The following is a 23,301-nucleotide window of genomic DNA, read 5'->3' as shown; positions in this document are numbered from 1 at the left end:
CATTCAAGAGACCCATCTAGGCATATCTAACCTTTAATGTATGACTAAACTATCTGGCTGATTATATTACTTCAATGAAGTTTGATCAACTGTACTATTGATGGCAGTAGGGCAAGGGCAGTCTGCTCTTGTGCTTTTACAGCCAGGGTTGGCCCTCTGTGCACCACAAGAATAAATAAAATTGAGAGGGGGAGGTCTGGTCATTACCTGTTTTTACAGCTTGGATGGGGGGAGGGGTCACATTTCCCTTAGGATAACCTGCACAGAGCAGCAATTACAACCCTGGGTGGAATTTTATGGGCCATTTTGGTCTTTATCTGCCAACATTTTTTATATTACTTTATGACAAAATGAAAAATAAACCAGTGTCAGGAACTTTACAATAAAAATGTGCTTCCTTGGTAGATTAAATCAAATTACTGTTCAACCTGTTAATCTGCATTCTATTAACAGGGCCTGGAAGTTTCCTCCTGCTCCCTCTGGGCTTTAGGTTCCTCTGCTGGGCAAACGGCACCATCACCATGAGCCTTCAATCACAATGGCCCTGAGGGCTTTTCCTTCTCTAGCTCCTTATTTCCTTTATCTAGCTCATCCAGAGTAAGTGTCCATAGCCAGGTACCACGACCGATATTTTCCACCAGAACGTGCGCATCGCGAGCCTGCTATGAGGTGTCACCCTTGTATGATGGCTGCCACTCCTCTCAAAGCAAAAGCTCGGGAAAGTTGCTGCCGTGGCAATCCCAGCCCTAACTGGCCCAGAAACCAAACCTGGTCTCCTGCACGGCAGTGCACAGCACCATCAGGCCAGTCCTTTTTTTTCCTCTTATTTTCAAAGTGAAGTTTGCTTGTAACAGCTACAAGACGAAGCAGCATTATAAAGGCTGCCTGTTGACATGTGTGCTTTTAAAATAGAAAAAGGCAGAGATTTAAAAATAATTTGCAAGCTCTTAGTCTTGGGCATACAAATTTTTGGGTTGATTTCCTTGCTCACTGAAAGAAAACACACACAGAAGTGAGCCTTAGGAAGCACCATCCTTAAGCGAGGACTGTGGCACAGAGTTAAATGGTTTCATTTCTACACTGCAGACTTTGATGATAGGAAACAAAAGCACCAGTTACAAAGACAAGAGCCCCCTCTAGCTACAACCTGCCAAATTAAGAACTCAGATCATACTAAATAAACCAGATCACTTGGGCTACAATTCATCCAAAGGTTTAGGCTCTGAAGGCAAACACTGGGAGAAAAGAAACTTGACTACCAACTATCATTTATTTGGGAAATGCATGGTAAGTAAACAGATAAAGAATATCAATCAAGGATGAATTAACACGACATAGTAATGATGGCAGAAAAGGACCAAATAGTCCATCCTGTCTGCCCGGCAAGCTTATGGTAGTATCTGCCGCACCATTTTATTTATTTATTTATTTAACAGTTTTTTATACCGACCTTCATAGTAAATTACCATATCGGATCGGTTTACAGATTAACAAAAGGGAAAAACAACAAGAGTAACAAATCCACGTAAACGAAAGATAACAATAAGTAGGAATAAGTCAAAAATTACAATCAACAAGGGGAGAGAACTTGGAAGCTTGCAACAAGCTGGAAGGAAGATAGGCCGGTAAAAGAAATTTTACCATAGAAAGTACAAATTAAAAACTTAGACGGTGTTTTAACCTTAATGACTCAGAGTCCATTTATTCCTTCATTGAAAAATGGAGTGCCAGACCGAGTGGCAATGAAGGCCAACTATTGATTGTCTGGTTCAGGGAAGGCTTGTTGAAAGAGCCAGGTCTTAAGTCCTTTTCTGAAAGTTAAAAGGCATGGCTCCAGTCTGAGGTTTGATGGGATACTGTTCCAGAACGATGGGCCTGCTATTGAAAAGGCTCTGTCTTTGGTCATAGCGAGGCGTGAGGCTTTAGTGGGGGGAACATTCAGAGTGCCTTTGTACATGTCTCTAGTTGGTCTGATAGAAGAATAGAAGAATAACCATGCAGGTTACCCTCATATTTCTCTTAAGGGAAAGCAACTGCCGCTCCGTACAGTTATTCCCAAGCCTTATGATAACCCATAAAAATTTACTGCTAGCAACATTTTTACTGGGTGCTGAGCCTTCTTAAATTCAGACAGTGCCGACGTGTTTTGCTTATGAAGTTGGCCTTAGAAGCAGTCCTGTGCTTTGTCACTTATGTCTGCATATCAGTACCCCAGATCAAAAAAACAAAACAAAAAAAAAAATATCAGGGCCCATGTTGGTTGTCACCTGAATCCAATTCCTCTTCCAACCCCCCCTCCAAAGAAAGATATAAAGAAAAAAAAAGATATTCAGAGCGTGTAAGAGAAGCCATGATAGATGCTCCACAAACAACTAGTCATCCAAATACACACACACTTTATTTGCCTCTGAAAGCCCTCCGATCTGAATATATTTACTCCTACCTGAGGCTGGTTGAAGTCCAATGTGGAGCACTGCCACAGCCGTGCAGCTCACATTACTTCTTATGGGAATGATTTTGATACATCTAATCTTTTTACACTTGGGGGGGAAAATAGGAAAGCTAGCTGTAACAAAGTTTTGCCTCCAACTTTATAAGAAAATAGCCCCAAACAATCGATAACAATCTACCCCTATTTTTAAACACTGGATAAAGCCTCTCTTTTAAAAGCTCCTTTAAAAAGGACCAGTCAGTTTTTTCCACCAAAGATGGTGGTACTCACCTTTTAAAAACGGTTTTGTTTATCCTAAGGATGAGCAAACTTTTTTTTTTTTTTTTTTTTTTTTTTTTTTTTTAAGTGTGCCACATTTGTGGCTCTTCCCAGATTGGGGGGAGGGGGTGGGTTTCCCATCCCCAGAGCTCCAACTGAAGAGCGGAGACAAAGAATGTGTGTCTGCAAATAAGTAGGGGGAAAAAAAGCAAAAAAAAAAAAAAAAAAAAAGATGAATACTAAACCAAAAAAACAAACCAAAATGAAAACACAAACTAAAAGCAGACAAAATAAAAACATTAAAAGCAAAATAGCTGGGAGAGGAGACCATACCCCCCAAAAAAATCCAAACTTCCCTGGCTTGGATCCTGCTGCATATGCACAATTCACCCGAAGTCTGTGGCTTCCATCTCAGCAGCCAATCTTCACAGAAAGGAAGACTTTGGGGAGCCTATAGGGTTGGGAACTGGGACCAGGCCTGGGCAAATAGTCATCAGTGAGCCCGACAGGCGGCAACACGCCTCTTCTGCTGGGCTGCTCCAATCCAGCCATAAATGAGAAGGCTGTCCCCCCACACACTTCCTTCCTGCTCGCACTATGATCAAAAATTAAGATCAGCTGATCTTAATTTTTTTTCTAAATCACTGCAGGCCCAACTCTTGGTTTTGCAGTGATAAAAAAAAAAATTTAAGTTCAGCTGTTGGCAGAAAGGAGGTGTGCAGGGACAGGCTTTTCCTTTATGGCTGGATCAGGAGGCGGCTGAGAGGCGATTGGGGTGCAGTGGCAAACTACAGTGCTGCAGGCCAAACAAACATAGGATCTCCATGGGCGGAAAGAACAATGTCCCAGGGCCAGTTTTAATCTGCAGCCCATAGTTTGCCTACCTCTAGTCTATTGTAGCACTATCACACTCTATTTTCTTATAAATGACCTACATTAGGCACTGTATCTTTACTTACGCCTACATTAGGCAATGTATCTTTTACTGGTTAACCCCATATATACCTATCCAAGTTATATCTACCTGTTCATTGTAAGACATTTACTTGTAAATGTGATTGTTCTGTTATAATGTAAACCGAGTTGATCAGTAATTCTGTTATTGGAAAGTCGGTATATAAAAATGCTAAATAAATAAATAAATAAAATGAGGGCATGAGGAGGACATTTTGTACAATAAATAGGGGTGAAAGTCAGTCATTGCCTAATGGCAACACTAGTGCTCAGATTTAGGGCCCATGACTGCAGTATCCTGCAAGGAGCCCTGGTGCATGGAACTGGCCGAGGAATGTCAATGTGATAACTGGGCTAGTTAAGTTGGAAGGAGATAATCCCTGGCTAGCTGCAAACGAAGGCTCGTGGTGGCAGATCCCAGCCCTGGATTTCACAGAGTTGAAAACCCAACAGCATTATGAAGAACCATACTATAGATTGAGAGCTATCAAAAAATTCAGACTGAAATGATAAGAACGAAGTGCAGACATTTACAAGGACTATTTATGCATGCATGCCTGAGGTTCCTGATTCTGACTCTGCTTGGGCCTTTTTTTTTTTTTTTTTGGAGTGAAGAATTTAAACATCCACCTTGCAAGAAACCAAGGCCTAGATTCAAACTGCTATAGAAATAGTGCCCACGATAAAGAGAGGGGCGTGGTTAGGGTAATTTTCCTGGTAGCACGTCACATAGCTATTTTACCACAACGCGCGTTAAATTTAATCACACCCGCGATATTTCTCATCGCAAGGGCAGAAGTCCCCGGACAGGCTTTTATTGCATTTTGGGCTGTGAGAGAGAGAGCAAGTAAGCGAGAGAAACTGTAGAGGCTCTCAAAAAAGTTAACTATTTATATCACTGTAAGAGGGGGCACTAGTAACTCAGGGTGAGGTTTGCGGGGTGGGGTGAGTTCTGGGGGGGGGGGGAGAAATAATACGTACGAACAGCACAGTCACCATCCGTGAAGATTTAATGTGATTTGGAGGGATGAGAGGTGAAAGAAGTAGATTTGTACCGTGTTCTCTCTACCTAGCTTGATGCACACTCTACCACGCTGCAATCAAGCTAGGTAGAGAGAACACGGTACAAATCTACTCTTCTTTCACCTCTCATCCCTCCAAATCACATTAAATCTTCACTGATGGTAACTGTGCTGTTCGTAAGTATGACTGCACATATAAAATTGCCCCCCCACCCCCAGAACCCACCTCACAAACCTCACCCTGAGTTACTAGTGCCCCTTCTTATAGTGGTATAAAAAGTTCAAAAAACAGTGGGCCCACACAGGGGCTCTCTCCCCCTATCCTCCCCTCTCGAAACGGGATTTGCGATAAATCCTATTTTGGACATAACACACAGCTATTGCAGGCATAACGCCAAGAAAACGGTGTAGTTATTTCCAGCGTTAAATCCTGCGATAGCGTGCGTTACGTTATCACACGCAACATTAACCAGCCCTCGTTTCCATTTACTCCACCCAATCTCCTCCCACAAATAACATTTTTTAATTTGCATACACATTTCGCAATGCGGCGTTATCGCGGGCATTGGGCCCCTAACGTCCTAACACATTTTGATAAATGACTCCCCTAGTTAGAAACACCCAAATATTTTTAAAGAACTAATACTGCAACTGAATACTGAAACTGCATTAAATTAGATGTGACAAGTTTTTCTCATTTACTTTTCTGTTATGAGTACAACTATACACTAGAAAAAAAAAGAAAAAAAAAAGAGATTTTTATACCTGTTTTCTTTGCCATTTTGAATGACTGAATGCCTGTCCGTGGCGGTTCTCTCACTGCACACATAGGTATTTCGACGTGTCATGCCCCCTGTTGAATTATTCTAAGAAAAAGAGTAGTGTGTTATTACAATGCATATATACTCACACAGCATGGATGACTGTCATCCTCTGTTTGCTAAGAAGAGGATAAGAAAATAGAGAATACATACAGATTGCCCATGAATGTGTTACCCTTCTCACCCATGAGTAAGCGGAAAGGTTTCCAGCATTTGTGAGTGGAAAAGTCTGGGGGTTCTATCACACCAAGACTGAAAAGGATGTGGGAGATGCAGGTTTGATTCCAGAATGTGCCAGGCACACCTTCAGCACGGCTCTCTGGCCAGTAGGGGCCACCACGGCAGCAGTAACGGACTCCTCCTCTGCCATATCCAGGGCTGGTTAGCCCTGACGGACAATCTCCTGCGCTTTAGTGAGCAGCACTCTGGCTAGAGTCCCACATTTGGCTTGCTTTCTTTTCTTGTAAACTTGGAAATCAGTTTCAGGGTGTGTGTTTAAGCGTTAAAAGACATTTTGCAGAAAAGAAATTATGGCCTTTGCTTACTGTGATTTCTTAAAACCAGGGCACCCTCAACGAACGTAAACTCCTTTAGGATAACTTTCACAGGCAGATCTACTCATATCCCACTAGAAAGCTACAGCATTAGAGTAATACCACCAGCAGTTTTTAAACGAACTCATGAAACGCTGAAGAGATTTCTTGTTAAGGCACAGTTGTGTCTTAATGATGGAAGTTATGAAGCTTTAGTGATGACAGCGCCGGTACTTACGCTGGGGACAACCGAACTCTTCTTGCGCTCAGGAATATCGGCCTTATTTGGGTTATTAGCATTTCCTAGCATAGGGCTAGGTGGAGTTACTCCTTTCCCTCCAGCAGCACTGGTGCCAGATTTCCTGGATTGAACGCCTTCTTCTTTGAGGTCATTGTCTGTAGTGCTAGTCTGGCTTCTTTTGGGGTAAGCCACGAGTGGAGGGATTGCTGGTCCAGCTAAAGAGAAATTCTGTTAATTCCTTTTGATCAAGAGCAAGAATACAACACTTATGCACATATAATTTGATGAGCACAAGACAAACTAGGAAGAGAATTTTCAAAGGAGTTACTCGCGAAGTAGCAATTTTCAAAAGCCCATTTATGCACGTAAATCCTTTTGAAAATTACTTGCGTTTGCACAGATTCCAATTCTTTAAACACATCTTAATGACCGTATTTATGAAGTTTCTTTGTTATAATGCATACAGATAATAGAAACAACAATACTAAACTTTATGTTCCATGGATTAACAACAAAATGGGCTCTTCCCATGCTAGCCATAAACCACCTGGCTCATAATAGGTTAACATTCTTCGATAGCTCCGTACTGTGTTTTTCTTAAAAGTTAATTTATAAAAAATAACAGAATGAATGTTTGAAGTTACAATTCAGATATGGAATATCTACGACTGAGGTCTCATTCATTGAATGCTCTCTGGCAGACCACAACACAATATAAATACATATTTTGACAGAAATAGGAGAAACTTCTCACCATGAAATTCTCTCTGATCTTCTAGCTCAGGGGTGGCCAACTCCAGTCCTCGAGAACCATAAACAGGCCAGGTTTTTTCAGGATATCCATAATGAATATATATGAGAGAGATTTGCATACAACGGAGGCAATACTTAGCCCTAGGGGAATTCTGTGCTACTGCGGAGCGCAGAATTCCCCCCTGTGCAGAACAGACAAATTCTGCACAGAAAATAGCAGGAGACCCCGGCATACCACAAACAGAGCGCGTCCTGCGTGTGCCGCAGGATGCGCTCCATTCGCAGCAAAGATGAAGGCCCGGGCGCGCTGTTCACGGCACACGGGGGGGGGGCCTTCATCTTCGCCGTGAACAGAGCGCATACCGTGTCTGCCGTGGGAGGCACTCCGTTCACGGCATGCCGGTGTGAGAGAGAATGTGTATGTGAGAGAGGGGAGGGTGAGAGAGCAGGATGGGGTGAGAGAGCATGGGAGGGATGCTTGAGTGTGGGTTTCAGAGAGAGGGAGCCTATATGAGGGGAGGGGGTGTGGGGGAGGGGAGGGGGTGTGGGGGAGGATGCTTGAGTGTGGGTTTCAGAGAGAGGGAGCCTATATGAGGAGATTGTGAAGGAGTGTGTGTGTGAGTATGTGAGTGTGCGAGTGTGCGAGAGAGAGAGAGAGAGATTGGGAGCTCGCGTGTATGAAAAAGGGATTGTGTGTATGTGAGGGTGCTAACCTGTGTGAAGGGATTGAGTATGTGTGAGACAGAGCCTGTGTGAAGGGGTGCATGAGAGAGAGACATAGGTAGTTCTTGAGGAGCAGAGTTGGCCATCCCTGTTCTAGCACAATATGAACTGACTCCTTGTACTTTCAGGCACAGCTAGTCATGGTTTCCCTCCCTTTTATTTCCTTACCCTGCTCCCTCTCATAACCCAGTTATCACAGTGGAAATTCTCAACGAAGGCCCACAGATTCTAGATCCCTTAAGAATCAGGTACAAGAGCATGCTGAATTCCACCTGTGCATGTCGATGTTAGACAGCGCTGGATCCCCTCCCCCAGCAAAGGGCTCTGAACTGAAGTGATCTTTATAACCTTAATGTTTTAGTATTATTGTACACTGCTTAGAATGCTTGCTCATATAGGTGGTATAAAAAATTGTAAATAAATACATTTTCAGCTGGCAAACTGTCACTGCCAAATCCATTTCACTCACCATGATCACTGTACCGTCGCTGTTTTTGGCTGGAAGAGATGTTTCGGTGCACTTTGTGATGGGGGGATTGTCCAGTACTATTGTTGAGATCACTACTTGGTCTAACTTTAGCAAGTGAAAGATTGCTGCTAGAGCTTGAATCACTTGCATCCAGCTAAACAGAAGACAGACAAAATTACATCCTGAGAAGTAAGTTTCATTTTTACTCTTCCTCACGATCAACTTCTCAAGACTGTCTGGACACAGACCAAACCAAATAATTTTTAAAATCTTTCCACAAGTTATGCAAGTGCTTAAAGGTGTCCCCAAATTTGGTCTTTGAGGGCCGCAAACCAGTCTGGTTTTCAAGGTTTCCACAATAAATATGCATGAGATATATTTACAAACAATGGAGGCAATGCATGCAATGCTCTCTCATGAATATTTATTGTGGAAAACCAGGACCCATCTTTGGCCCTCATGGACTGGATTTATGGACTTCTGTGTTATATTAAGAAGAGAATGTTTCTGTTAACATATATAGTAAACAACTGCTAGAGTTTTTTTGATAAACACGCAAAATGCTTAACATTTTGACATGGGTACAAAATGTGCACAAACATACAGCTTAGAAACAAATCAGAGTATTGTGCAATTCTACACTAAAGAACAGCAATTCAAAACTAATGCACACTGAAATAATATTCCCTTAACTGCTCTCGTCCCAGTCTCAACCCCCACCCTATGTTTCCAATAAACCCCATCTCTAAGCTTCTTCTTATGACGTCAAATGATTGACTCTTGCTCTAAGCATGACAAATCTAGAACACATTTGGAAAAAATAAGCTCATTTAGGTCAAAGCAAAGACCAGGACAACTAAATACAAATGAGTATATTTATCTTGATCTGTCCCAGGCGAGAGAAGTCATCAAGTGAAGAACTGGTACATTTTCCAATTGACAATACTAAGCAAGTGAACAAGAATTACATCTGGGACAACTGAACTAATTAAAACCAACTGAGTAATTTATTTCCATTCTATAAAGCTTGCACTATAATATAACAGCGCAGCATTCACTAATGCACAAAATCTAGATTTTATCCTATTCTATTCTTACCTCCGAGGACTTTCTCCCCAGTAGCAAATATGTAGCTGTGATTTCATCATACTTCATTTTGCTAAGCGAATCATGGATTTCTTCCCTTGAGTATCCCATTCCCACCATAATATCTAGAAAAAAAGCAAACAGAGGTTTTCTGGGTTTGAGAAATCCGTGTTCTGTATTAATTTAGTATGCTGGGCATTAGGGGCCAGAATCACTAAACTTTTCCCACAGACACAAACTGGGAGTAAAGCCTTAGTGAATCAGGCCCTAAATGTTAAAGGAGTACTTTAAAAGCAACCGTGAGAATGCTGCACCTCAGTCATCTATCAACTCTCTCTAAAGTCTCTTAACAAAATCAAGGAATATTTTGGATATATGAGTTATAATTTAAAAAAAAAAAAATCTTCAGGAAATTTAGATTTTAACTTACAGGCCTTTATATCACGTTTCAAAAACAATATTTTTAAAAACACCTTCTTAGGCTGAAATGTCTAGCATCATTTTGCAGAATGCTACATTTTCCAGAAAGATCATCCAACACAGGCCTGTCCACTTTCAGCATTCTGAACACTAAGGGGTGAATTTTCAAAACGTTATGTGCGTAAAAATTAGCACATACATGCGCAAGTTGCCTCTGCTTGCATATTCCACATTTAATACAAGTCGAAAAGATGCACGTATTTTCACTTCTGCACACACATATATACATGCACAAGAATGGGGCAGACTAGGAGCATTCAGAGACAGGGCCAATACTTATGCTCTTAAGCTGCTACTTTAAAAGTCACGCACAGACATCTTCCAACCTAGTCACAATTTCACACTTGCTAATTATCTGGCGAAAGTGATATTAAACATGTTTATTGTGTCGTACTGACTGGGTGGGAGGGTCTCGATCTGGACAAGGACTGGGCAAACTGGTGGACTAATTGGTAAAACTGGTAATTTCATTGATACATGCATATTTAGAAATACACAGACTTTCGCGCACAAGTTCTACTTTGGAGCAGACTGGGAGGGAACTGGGAAAAAGGCCTATTATATCGCCACACATAATTGGAAAAATCATCCCTCCACCCTGCACATGAGTCACGGGCCGCCCGCATGTGTGCAGATTTTAAAATCCAGTGCGCACGACCATCGGATTATATAACATGCGCATGCACGTTATAAAATCGGCGTATCTATGTGTGGGTGCCGGGAACCGCGCACTGCTTTTAAAATCGACCCCTTGTTCAAACATACAAGCAATAAATTACCTATTCTTTTCTGGTCCGAGATGTCCAGTTCTGGTTCAACGAAAGGTTTAAGTTCATCTTCCTCATACCCTGCATTGATCCATCTATCCTTCATTATTTGCTACAAAAGAGTTGTCTGTTAGTATCTGCAGATATCAGATCTGAGATCCAAAGCCTGAAGGTGAAACAGGTTTCAAATAAATCATAAGATATATAGTACATAAAATGTAAAATGAAACCAAATAAACAGAACACTAATATTTGTAAAAATATTAAAAAAAAATAAAAAAAAAAATCAAGCATTGCTCTTGATCTGTTCAAGTTTCCTAGATTTGGCTTAAAAAAACCCAAAACCAAACATGCATCAGAACTTTTGCACCCTGACGTAATCTAATAGGCTCATCTGAAAAAGAGCATAATATGAAATGTTTGAAGCAAGTCTTCTTACAAGCTTTGGATATCTTGGGCAGCACGTACAACAGGGCTTCCAAACTTGTCCTGGTGACGCCACAGCCTGTGGATATGCATACATCAGGCCTTCAAAGTATGCAGACTTCTCTCACGTATAGTCATTGTGGCTATCCTAAAAATCCAACTGGATCACTTAAAGAGGACTGGGATGCCTTGCTGTACCTGCTGCCTAAGATATATAAAGGCACTGGGGAAAGGAAAAAAAAAAAAAAAAAAAGACTTCCTTCAAAAATGTCACATTACACTCAAGTTTCAAGGGGAGTGGGTATTAAATTACTTCAGGCTGAAAAACCTGGCCCATACATTCAAAGCATAGAAGCATTTAGAAACAAAGGAAACAGCACTTCAATATATCCAATATGTAAGTCTGTTAGAGCGCCCTGCAAGTTTGCTAAATTTAAAAAAATACTTTCTCCAGGTGGACTTTAGAAGCATGGGAATCCATTAAAGATAGGATGTATCTGATATAATGAGGCATTTTTAGTTGGAATGGAGGGAACACGGTTTCAAGCTTGGGAGAGAAAAGGGCTCGTTCATGTGGGATATTAAGCCCTCAGGGTTTGGATACATTTTGCTGATTTAAAAACTAAATACCAGTTGGAAGAAAGGGACCATGTTGCTTATTTACAGTTAAGAACTTATGTACACTGGAATTTGGTTAAATTTTGGCGGGGAGTGCGCATTCTGTTTTTGAAAAATATGGTATTAAAGGTTTACCTTTAAAGGGGTTTATAACTAATATTCACAAGGTATTGAGTAGGTTCCCAGAGAGCCTACTTAAATATGAAAAAGTCTGGGAGATTTGGGGTGTACACCTGAAGACGACGTCTGGGAAAGTAGAAGGTGGAGAACTCAAAAACAACATCTAGTGCTGTTACCTTAGCAAAGAATTCATATAAAATTTGCTTCCAAGTTAAAGGCTATGTTTCCTGATACCAATAATCTTTTCTGGGCAGAGAGTGGGGATGGAGGATCAATAGGTCTTATCCGGGAATCGTATCTTATTGGGACATGATACGATCCTTGGTTAAGGGTATTACACGGTTTACCCTGGACAATGATCCAAAGGTATTGCTACTCTCGGCGACAGAGGGAATGCCGAATAAAATTGTCTGGTGAAGCAAATATTACTGGCGGCAAGATGTGAAATAGCTGCTCATTGGAAGAACAAAAACTCACCCAGCAAGTTCGCTGTATAAAAAAGATTCTTACACATTTGCCAGATGGAAAATTTGACGGCGATATGGCGCAATAATATGGAAACAACTGAGAAGCCTGGGACAAGGAAAAGAGTTCCTTATTTTTAGAGAAGTGAAGGCCTGGGAGGGGAGGGGTAGGATATATTGGATTGTTTGATATGTGGTATCAGTTATTGTTGTTTATTCTAGATGAAAACAGCAGACCCAGGATAAAATCCCACATCCAGCCTGTACCTAACTTGAGAGACCATCATAATTAGGGACTATAAACATTTGCTAAACTGCTATTCCATGTAAAATCATAGGAATGCTTACTGTAAACAGTATTTTATTCCCCCTCCTTTTTTTTTGTAATATAATCATTGGTCTCTCAAGTTAGGTGGGATTTTACCCTGGGTCTGCTGTTTTCATTCTGATCCTCACCCAGGTTCTTTTTGGTTTTTTTGGTGGTGGTGTTTACTCTAAAACAAATGAAAACAAATAAAAATGTCCCTTTCCAAACCTGGAGGTTTTTCTGTGCCGTGCACTGCCAGGTATTCCCTTCCAGATGCTCTGTAGTAATCCTAACAGGAGGTGCCACTCTGACAGCACTGGAGTGCAGCAAGCAGCTGGAGGAAACCCTTAGCTCATATCACAGGCTACGCCACAACTGCCAGGAAAATAACTGAGAAAGGCCCGAGTGCATAACAAAGCTGCAAATACTGCAGGTCTGCCCCGCCTGGAACAAAGCTGAGGAACTTTGTGACGATGACAAGTTAAAGGGGGTTCAGGAACTGCTCTTTCAAAACGGAGAAGGTGCAATCAGGCACCAGTTACTGGATGGGGAATGGAGTAGAGGGAAAACCCTTATTCCCCTTCGCCCATGTCCTTAAAGGACGTTACCAGGAAGGATGGACAACAAGGGCAATGGTCTGGGCTTCGAGGAGGAGATCAAAATAGAAAACTGTATATATATTCAGACAGCAATTATTGCTGAGAAACACAGTGCATTTCAATTAAAAGCATCTGTCCAAAGTCCCAACTTATTTCTTCCCACAGAAGACATTTCTATTGGATAAGTCCTCTTTGTAAGAATTAACTGATTCAGCCGCAAGAGAAATGTACAGGGCTGGGCGTCCCCACCTTTGATTCATTTTCAGTTTTTAGCGCCTACTAAATGGAAAGGAAAATGTAACTAAAATGAAGAGACAAAACAAATGGAAGAAAAACAAACAAGCACAAAAAGAGGAGTACGGAAAGATTTCCAGCTGCACATCCCTACAAACGTTTGTATGATAGTGTGACAGACAAATTGTGTGTGAGCAAGAGGAAAGTGAGGACTCTCGCCTACACAATCTAGGAAGAAAGCAAAGAGTACCTGATCCCCCAAAATTAACACCCCGCCCCCTCTCTGCATAACGCGACAATTTACAATGAATTGCTTGAACTGCACTACTTTCTTACAAAGATTTTATCCCCCTCCGGCCATGCTTGACCCCCATGCCCCGGCTGTATGCCCTACCAGATCTGGACAGAAATCTCCTCCGGCCAGCAGGGGTCACCACAGTAATGGTGGTCATCTTGCCTCGGCAGCACCCCAGAAGATTTGAACTGGAATCTATGCCACAGGACTGGCCACCCCAGTACTTTTTTGTTAAAATACCTTGTATTTATTCATGAAATTTGAATTAAGCATGCATTTTATTCACTCACAATGCTATTCATATTACATTTTTGGATCCTCACAATATGGTATGCAGAGTTTGCAAAAAAAAAAAAGATCCAACTAAACTCTATAATGTTTCTAATTACTAAATGCACATACTTATCTTTTAAAATCATTTTTATGGAAACAATACAAACCAGATTCTTCAAAATACCAACTTGTCAGCTCTTGCTCTACTGTTCTGGTTTTGTTTGAAGGTCTCCCTGCCTTCTTTCCCCAACAGAGTTCATCTCAAATGTTTACAAACTTTCAGAATTGAAAAGATGTGCATCTCTTAGTCTGGCTATATGCCTAGTATGAAAAATTTGCAAGATGTGCACTATTCTCAAAATAGCGGCAAATGAATTTACAAACCCTCCTGAACATTTTAACTCCTATCCCACACATCACACCGATGTGTGGGATAGGAGACACACCAGCCCCAACTTAGTTACACTCAGAGCGGGGCAAAGTCTGCGGCCACTTTTTACCTGCAGACATTACACTGATTTTCAAAAGGTTCCCCAGGGGAAACTACCCAAACATTTATTTTAAAATTCATGTGCCTCATGCAACTTCTGTTGTTCTAGGTGGATTACTGTTAAAACAAACATCAAGTCTACATTTATACCTGATAACATGCACAGTTAGTTTTCCCAGCAAAATTCATTCACACACTTTTTAAAAGTATAAATAAATAAATAAATAAAATGCATAGAACTTGAAATCCCTCCCTAACCCTGCCCCTGGGAACACCTCTCTGGTATGCAGATACAAGTACATACAGACAGGCAGGCAGTATGCGCATAAAACCTTTACTCACTTTTCAGGCTGGCAATTTATTTCCATGGATAAAGCACTGCTTTATCCAAAGAAATGGCTTTTAAAATTGTCCTCATAATGACGACCATGATTAATCAGGGGAGTTACCAAAACACACACACAAAAAAATATACAAGTGAATGAAAATTTGAATAAGGAGATTGTAATGATTTTGCATTTCTGCAATTTTTATTGGGAAAAGTTGAGCACAACAGCACATAAGTATTTTGTTCGGAAACATTTAAAAGGTAACTGCATATTTGTACATCAAGTTCAAAAAGGCACTGCTAGTGCGAGTGTTACTGGATATCAAAATCATAGTATACCAACTCTCCCCATTGTGGAACACTGAAGTTACTGCTTATCCAGTAATCATTTGGTCACAATATCTGGAATCTGCTATCCAGTTCCTGACATGAACCACAAAACTAACTGCTAAACAACCAAGGGGGGCAGCTTTTGAAGCTGCTAACAGACAGCCAATGTACCAAAGCATGGCTGAATTCACAAATACGATTTCATGAGCTAATAACCACCAGTAGCGCATTATCGCATGCGTGATTTCAGCATGCAAAATTTACTATTGCACATCCAGCTGGGTGGCCAATGCAAAACAGAAAATTAGCTGCATAATTATGCAGAGGGTCACATAGCTAAATTTTGCATGCAAACTTGCATGAAATTTAATTGCAACTTGGGGAGGTGTAAAGTTTACGTTGCAGTTCGCAATTTTGCTCAAAATTCAATGCAAAGAAATTTCCATAATACATAAAAAGACCTGGTATTACAAGAAAAATATCTTGTGTTACTGGGTCATTCCCACTAAACCCTCCATGGATAAGTACACTGGCCTCTGATTTAGCTGTTCTTATCATCAGTACTGCTAATTAAGATAACAAAACATACACTTTCCTTAAGCTTTACCTCTAGAGTGCCTCTCTTGATTGGGTTTAGCACCAGGAAACGTTTCAAAAGGTTTTCACAGTCGGTTGACATGTAGAAAGGAATCCTGTATTTCCCTCTTAATACTCTTTCCCTTAGTTCCTTTGGGATGGCAAAGACACACATTAAGATTAAAGGCAAGTATTTTGGCATCTCCTTTAAAATAACAAAAGCATGTATTTCATGCAGCAAACCATACACTGCATAGGAAACAAAGCTTTAATCAGCAATATACCTTTAAATTTTGTCCATCAAATGGGAGCGAGCCACTCACTAGCGTGTAAAGAATAACACCTAAGCTCCAAACATCTACTTCAGGTCCATCATATTTCTTGCCTTGGAAGAGTTCTGGGGCAGCATATGGGGGACTCCCACAAAATGTATCCAGTTTATTACCAACAGTAAACTCATTACTAAACCCGAAGTCTGCTATTTTAATGTTCAGATCTGCGTCTAGCAGCAGATTTTCAGCCTGTAACAGAATAGAACATTGAATTACTTATTGAACCTTGTCCCAAAGACATTTTTAAAAAAAAAACCTTTACGAAAACTTAAAGTCAGAAATTTCCTAAATGTAAAAATACAATAAACACAAGACTTCAGCCATGCAAAGGTATAAGCTGAGAAGAAAGATGGTGACAGATTGAACTTTTGATAAAAATTAAACATTTTTGTACAGTATAAGACTGATGAGTTTAAACTGGAGTCATCTCGCCCTTTTCTTGACTGGCTGGCTTACCATTTTCCCTCTATTTACTTGAATATATGATGAGCTAACTGCAAAGTTAATTAAAAAGAGACATTGAGATTGTGGTTTTCATGCCGAGAACTAGAAGATTCGTAGATCTAAAAAAAAAAAAAACAAAAACCTGCAAATGCACCAAATTTCTCTCAAGAAGGGGGTCAGAAGGATATGATAGATTTATTTTATTTTTTTTTGCTAAGATTTTGATAATACACAAGAAGTGAGCAGGGGCATGACAGCTGCTACTGCCAAATGCAGGTCAGACCACCTCTATGTTCACTTTATAACCTACAGCAATTTCTTGCTTTATTTATGCTGGTATTAATTTTGCAGAAAAATCTGCACAAGCGTAAGGTGAGGCTTCAAGTTTTGCCCTTACAGAGGCTACTGTGTTTGGTCTTATAGATAAGATTGCCTGACTCTCAATCAGCAGAAATATCTGCCTTGATGCTGCAGGGTCCTTGTAGGAGCTGCAGAAATCCTGGTCTCAGCTGGCTCTGCTTTTTCCATTCCAGCAAAGGCCCTAATGCATGGACAGTGGAGCATACAGAGAGACATTAGCACTGGGGCCTCCAAGAATGGAGAAAAAAAAAATGGAGACATAATACCTTTATCACTCCATGGTAAGACTGCACCTAGAGTACTATGTGCAATTCTGCTCGCTGCATCTCAAAAAAGATAACTAAACTGGAGAAAGTACAGAGAAAGGCGAACAAAATGATAGAGAGAATGAAATGGCTCCCCAATGAGGAAAGGCTAAGGAGGTTAGGGCTCTTCAGCTTGGAGAAGAGACGGCTGAGGTCTATAAAATCAAGAGTGAAATGGAAAAAGTAAATGTGAAGCAGTTATTTAGTCTTTCAAAAAAGATAAAGATTAGAAGACACTCCATGAAGTTAGTAAGTAGCACATTTAAAACAAATCAGAAAAATTATTTTTCACTCAATGAACAATTAAGTTCTGGAATTCATTGCTGGTAGATATGGTAAAAGTAGTTAACGTAGCTGAGTTTATAAAAGGTTTGGACAACTTCCTGGAAGTCCATAAACTGTTATTAACCAGGTAGACTTGGGGAAACCCACTACTTACCCAACTGCTTATCTATTTACTGTTTAGGATCTTGCCAGGTACTTGTCACCTGGATTGGCTACTGCTGTAAACATGATACTGGGCTTGATGGACCCTCAGTCTGCCCCAGTATGGCAATTCCTATGTTCTTATGTGTGCAGCATTGGTGTGAAGATCTTACCTCTTTTGTAAGGATATTATATACTGCAAGAGAGCTGCATCCATCAGGGGAAAGGCTGTGCTTAGAATTGGAAAGCAGCGTCCAGAAGAGAGATTACAAGCTGTTGCTTCAGCACAGTGCCCAGGGGACTTAAAAGGGGTAAGTCTGGTTCTCATCCACTCACAGATCATCTTGGAGACTAATGTGGAGTGTTAGTTTGGATTAAAAAAAAAAAAGGAAAGGAAAGAAAAAGAACTTGCCCTGCATGTCTTAATACTTAAGGAAAAAGTGTGGAACCTGGAATCCAAGATAAATATACCTCAATTGCACATTGAGGCTGCTTGGAAAAGTTCCTATACTGGACAAGTAGGAGGGATGTAGGAATTTCAAGTTGCAGATATTAAATATAATTTAGGTACTTTTATAAAATTCTCTTAGAATTAAGAATGTATGAGCTATCAACTATCCATAAGTGTGGTCATTGTCAGGGCTTGAACTATTTAAGAACTATTTAGAGGAATGTATGCTAATCCCCAGGCAAGGGATTCTTCCTATTGTCAAAGCTTATCATATCCCTTCTCCAAAAATAACTCAGTCTTCAGAAATCACTTTCGTTAATGCAAAAACTTGAATTTTCCGTGCACATTTTATTAGAGAAACTACATTAAAACTTGTTTTAGAACACCGCAGATTGGGTTCTGCATGGTATTTTTTGCAATTAAAAAAAAAACCTCGTGAACATTTATTTTATTTGGTTTTTTTATATACTGACCTTCATGTGTCCATATCAAATCGGTTTACAATAAAAACAAATGTCAATTAAAAACATTTGCAATTCAAAAATTTTAAAAGAAAAAAGATAACAAATACATAATATCTAAATTATAAAATTAGCTAACATCAATAATTAAGATAACATTAAAACAGAAAATGAAAGTAGTAGGCTAAAAGAGTAGAGATAGGCATAAATTAATGAAATGCTTGATGGAACAACCAGGTTTTTATTCCTTTCTTGAAAACTTTGATTGTTAGGTTCCATCCTAAGGTCTTGTGGTAGGGAGTTCCATAAACACAGCCCGGCTATTGAAAGTGCTCTGTCACGGACTGTATTCCGATGTGCGGCTTTTACTGGCGGAATTGGAAGCAGTCCAGTATTCGTTGATAGTGTTGTTCTAGAAGGGGTGTGGAAATGTAATGATGCTGTGAACCATTCGATTTTTTTCATTGTAGAGTGATTTATGAATTAATGAGAGAACCTTGTATTGATTTCTATAGTCAATGGGTAACCAGTGCAGCTCCTTCAGGACGGGGTGATATGGTCAGCTTTTTTTGTATTCGTCAAGAGTCTAGCGGCAGAGTTTTGCAGTAGTTGGAGAGGTCTGGTAATGTAGGCAGGTAGGCCCAGCTGCAGTAATCCAGCTTGGCAAATACCAGGGCTTGTAAAACAGTTCTAAAATCATTCTGATATAAAAGAGGTTTTAATCTCTTTAAAATGTTCAATTTAAAATATCCGTCTTTAATTATACTGTTCACCCATTTTTTTTTTAATTCACTTTGCAGTCCAGGATGATCCCTGGATCTCTGGCATTTAATGAAATAGGATAGTTTTTTGCAAATTTCTTGATATGTCATTTAACTCTACAGAAAAGGAAGACATTTTCTTGCTCTTCGGTCTAACTTAAGATCACTGCAGTCTTAAATAACGCTCTAAATGAAAGATTTTGTATTAAGGTGCCAATGTATTAAACTCACATGCTAACATAAGCCAACATATTTAACATGTATTCTGCCTTAATGCACTTGTGCATTAGTCTGTGTTAATGTTAATGAGGTCTAATGCGCTAAAAAATTAAATGAGCTATACTGCATACAGATTCATGTAAAAGCAGTGCATTTAAATTCGAATGAGTTATTAGTCTGTTAACACACAAAATTTAACTACACCATCTTTGTGCTAGCTAGTGGTGACTAACAAGAACTGCATGAGCAGAAGGTCCCAACTCGCATCACAGTGACAGAAGAGGCCATCAGCCCTTCCCCAATACTGAATCCGGCCACCCTGCTGCCACCGCTCCACTCAATCCCGTTGGGCACTGTCAAAAAGCTGGAGGGGGCAGGAGGGAACACATCAGCCTCCTGGCTCCACCAAGCAAAACAGAGCTGGTGAAGTCCTTTGTTCCCTCCCATGAGACTGGCTGCTGCCAAAAGGATTGATAGAGGTGGATGATGGAGAAGACTGGGTTCGGGTTACAGTATATCCATTACCAAATGGTTTGCTGGCACCTTGTAATACTGCATACGTTTAGATTTCTCTGTGCAATTTGTTGTGAGATTACTTCTCCATCTTTCTGCATTCCTCCTCTGATTTAGTTTTTGCCATCTTGCATGGCGCCAGCCAAGCTCACATGGGAAAGCAAAATGATGGGTCTGAATTCAGCACTGGTGTGGGGAGTGTCATCGTCCAAAAAATAGGTTTACAGGCCCTTTAGTACATTGGGCATTTAATGCAGTGTAACATAGTAACAGTGAATGACAGCAGATTAAGACCAAAATGATCCATCTAGTCTGCCCAGCAGGCCTTCTGTCAAGGGCAATCAGAACGGATGCTGTGTTTTTCCAGGATACACCACTGACAGCGGATTTTACTACAGTTCAGTATATTGGCCCTTAAGTGAAATCAGTTACCCGAGTACACATCAGATTTTAGAAATGACCAAATTGTTTGTGTCTGTGTGTGCGCCTCTTTCTCTATTGTAACCCCATTTCCCTGACTTTATTGTAGGGAGGTTTGCTTAATTAACACTATATAGTTTAATTTTTTTTCCCTTCTGAATTGCCTTCAATTTTTGTTCCCCTGTTATATTACTGGAGACTTGAACTTAGACTTTAACCATGTTATTTTGTGACAAATGTTGTGCCTGCTTTTTTTGATTCATTGGAGAAACCCATTTTTATGTTCAAGTGCATATATGAATATGAAATTCTAAATAAAGTTAAACAAAAAAAAGAACCATTTTCCAATGGAAACAGTTTCAGAACAAAGAATAATGATAAGCGAAAAAGTGGGTAGGACTCAAAATTAACCAGGAAATATTTCTTCACAGAAAGGGTGAAAGATGCATGGGATCAGTCTTCCAGTGCAGGTGGAGGTGGCCAAACAGTAACAGCATTTAAGAAAGTATGGGATAAGCACAGAGGATCTTTAGCTATAAGGATGTAAGTATAATGCCTAAGATTGGGAAGGTTCACCCATATTGCATCAAGAATAGACAGACAAGATGGGTCTTATGGTCCTCATCTGTTATTGTTTTCCAGGTTCCTGCATAAACATCAGCTTTTGTATAGCAAGACTCACCATGAGGCTGATGTAATAAGTTGCGCTGAAGCTGCTGTGGATTTGTGCACGTTTGTACACGAGTTTTCCTGCGCAAAGCCCTATATGAGGATGTAATAAGGGTTTGTGCTTGGGAAAAAAGCAATTACGAACGCGCTCACAGACCCGTGGCTTTTCCTATGCAAATGCATGCTAATGGCATGCAAAGGAGGCGATTAGCTAATCATAGGCAATGCAGGGAGCCGTGCTAGTGCAGGTTTTTTACCGCCATGGTCAGGGCACGAGTTAGCGTCCAAGCTTCCTGAAAACCGCCTAGCTGAGCGCCTATCGCGGCATCCAAGTGGCCAGCTTAGCTAGGCGCTTTTCTGGGCGTCGGAACGGCCAGCTTAAGGTGCTTCCCTAGGCACTTTTCTGGGCGGCCAATCATATAGACTTGTGATCATGTAAGCGCCAAGCTCAGCGCCCGAGCAGCAACAGTAGCTAGGCACCCAGAAAGGCTAGGCGCTTTACTTGGTCACGAATGTATGCCATCGGGCACCCAGAAAGGCGCCTAGCTACTGTTGCCGCTCGGGCGCTGAGCTAGGCACTTACTTGGTCACAAATCTATACGATCGGGCACCCAAAAAGGCACCTGGCTACCACTGCCGCTCGGGCGTGACCATGTAAGCACCTAGCTCAGCACCTGAACGGCAACAGTAGCTAGGCGCCTTTCTGGGTGCCTAGCAACTAAGCGCCTAGCTTAGCACCCAAATGGCAAGGTACGCTAGGTGCCTTTCTGGGTGCCCGATCATGCAGATTTTTCTGCCACGAACAGAAGAGCAAGAGCAGCCTGATAGGCGTTCAGCCAGGCGCTTATCTCGGCTTCAGAGTGGCCAGCTTAGCAAAGCACTTTTCACAGGGTCTGAGGTAAGCGCTTCTCTGGTGGACAGATACACGACCAGAAGAGCAGCAAGACTGTTTTGAATTAACATCCATGAGAATATTTGCCATGTTTTCTGCAGCACAGTTATTTGAAATATTAAAAATACTTTCCAGGGTCATACTTTCACTTAATAGGGAGACCCGCTCGCTCACTTGCCTTTATGCGTGGATTATCAGCGCGGGTTGCGGATGCGGCCACTTATTACACAGGCCCTGTACCATGCTTAGGTATGCGGATTTCTGCGCGCAAGTCATTTGCATAATTAATTTTTGTACATCCCGCGGAAGCGGCAGCTTCAGCCGCCTGCAGTGACCAAAACCCGCGCACGTAATGAGCGCCTGTTTTGCCGCAGGTGTTATCATATCGGCCCCCATGTTTGGTTAGTGAATGCAAGCACGCGATGGACCTCAAAGGTTTTTTTCTCCCCTACAGGCACAGAAGGGGGGGGGAGGGAATAATTTTCTGACATGACCTTCCGTCTTAATTTAAGAGAGGCAATGCCTCTTTGCCGCAGAAACTAAATCTGTATCGAGCAGACTAGCAAGAGCACTGGAGGAAAAGAAAACATCAGATCCATTTTAGCACACAGACCAAGCACAGCTTAAGAACATAAGACATGCCAAGCTGGGTCAAAGCAAGGACCATCAAAGCCCTGCATCCTGCCTCCAATAGTGACCAGTGACAAATCCCAAAAAAGTTAATCTACTTCTTGTTGCTTATTCCAAGAGTTAAAATGATTGCTTTCCTCAAATCTACCTAATAATTAAGGACTTTTCCTCCAGGAACCTGCTCAAACCTCTTTCAAATTCTGTACGTCAGTTGCCTTTACTATGACCTCTGGCAACAGATCCCACACTCTGAATGTGTGATGAAAGAAAAAATTACTTTACACAATTTGTTTCTAATCTGCTGATTGTTAGTTTCATGGCGGGACTCCTTGTTTTAGTATTTGAAAGGGTAAATAACAGACCCTATATTTAATTGTTCCATCCCACTCATGAGTTTACAAACCTATCATAACCAGTCTTGTCTCTTTTCCAAGCTGAAGGACCCTGTTTAGCCTTTCTTCATAAGGGAGCCCTTCCACCCCCTTTATCAATTTTGTTGCCCTTCTCTGCACATTTTCTAGTTCTGCCATGCCTTTCTTCAGATGGGCGCCCAGAACTGCACACAATACTCAAGGTGTGGTTGCACCATGGTTAGATATAGATGCATTATGATTGTCTCAGTTTTATTCTCCATTCTTTTCCAAAAATTATTTTTATTTATTTTTTTTTTTTAACCTCAACTGTTCATTGAGCTGAGGGTTTCAAAGTATTGTCCACAAGGACTCTGAGGTCCTTTTCCTGGATGGCAACTGCACATTACATTTCATCTGCCATTTAGATGCCCAATCTCCTGGTTTTG

The 23,301-nt window shown here is 40.9% G+C and overlaps 1 protein-coding gene across 5 annotated transcripts in view; it reads right to left on the bottom strand.

Moving 5' to 3' along the window:
• The window catches only part of MARK3 (microtubule affinity regulating kinase 3), a 160,360-nt gene that overhangs the window by 64,454 nt on the left and 72,605 nt on the right, over positions 1-23,301 (bottom strand). For all 5 annotated transcript variants that reach the window (XM_029598016.1, XM_029598012.1, XM_029598014.1 and 2 more), the window contains exons 8-14: positions 15,904-16,140; positions 15,651-15,770; positions 10,572-10,671; positions 9,325-9,437; positions 8,227-8,380; positions 6,279-6,496; positions 5,452-5,552 (exon numbers count right to left, since the gene is read on the bottom strand). In XM_029598016.1, coding sequence (XP_029453876.1) covers positions 5,452-5,552; positions 6,279-6,496; positions 8,227-8,380; positions 9,325-9,437; positions 10,572-10,671; positions 15,651-15,770; positions 15,904-16,140 — 1,043 coding nt within the window. The remainder of the gene's footprint in view (positions 1-5,451; positions 5,553-6,278; positions 6,497-8,226; positions 8,381-9,324; positions 9,438-10,571; positions 10,672-15,650; positions 15,771-15,903; positions 16,141-23,301) is intronic.

Source organism: Rhinatrema bivittatum, chromosome 4 (assembly GCF_901001135.1).
Source record: "Rhinatrema bivittatum chromosome 4, aRhiBiv1.1, whole genome shotgun sequence".
Taxonomy (NCBI): Eukaryota; Metazoa; Chordata; class Amphibia; order Gymnophiona; family Rhinatrematidae; genus Rhinatrema; species Rhinatrema bivittatum.
This window is presented reverse-complemented; position numbering and strand designations above follow the sequence as displayed.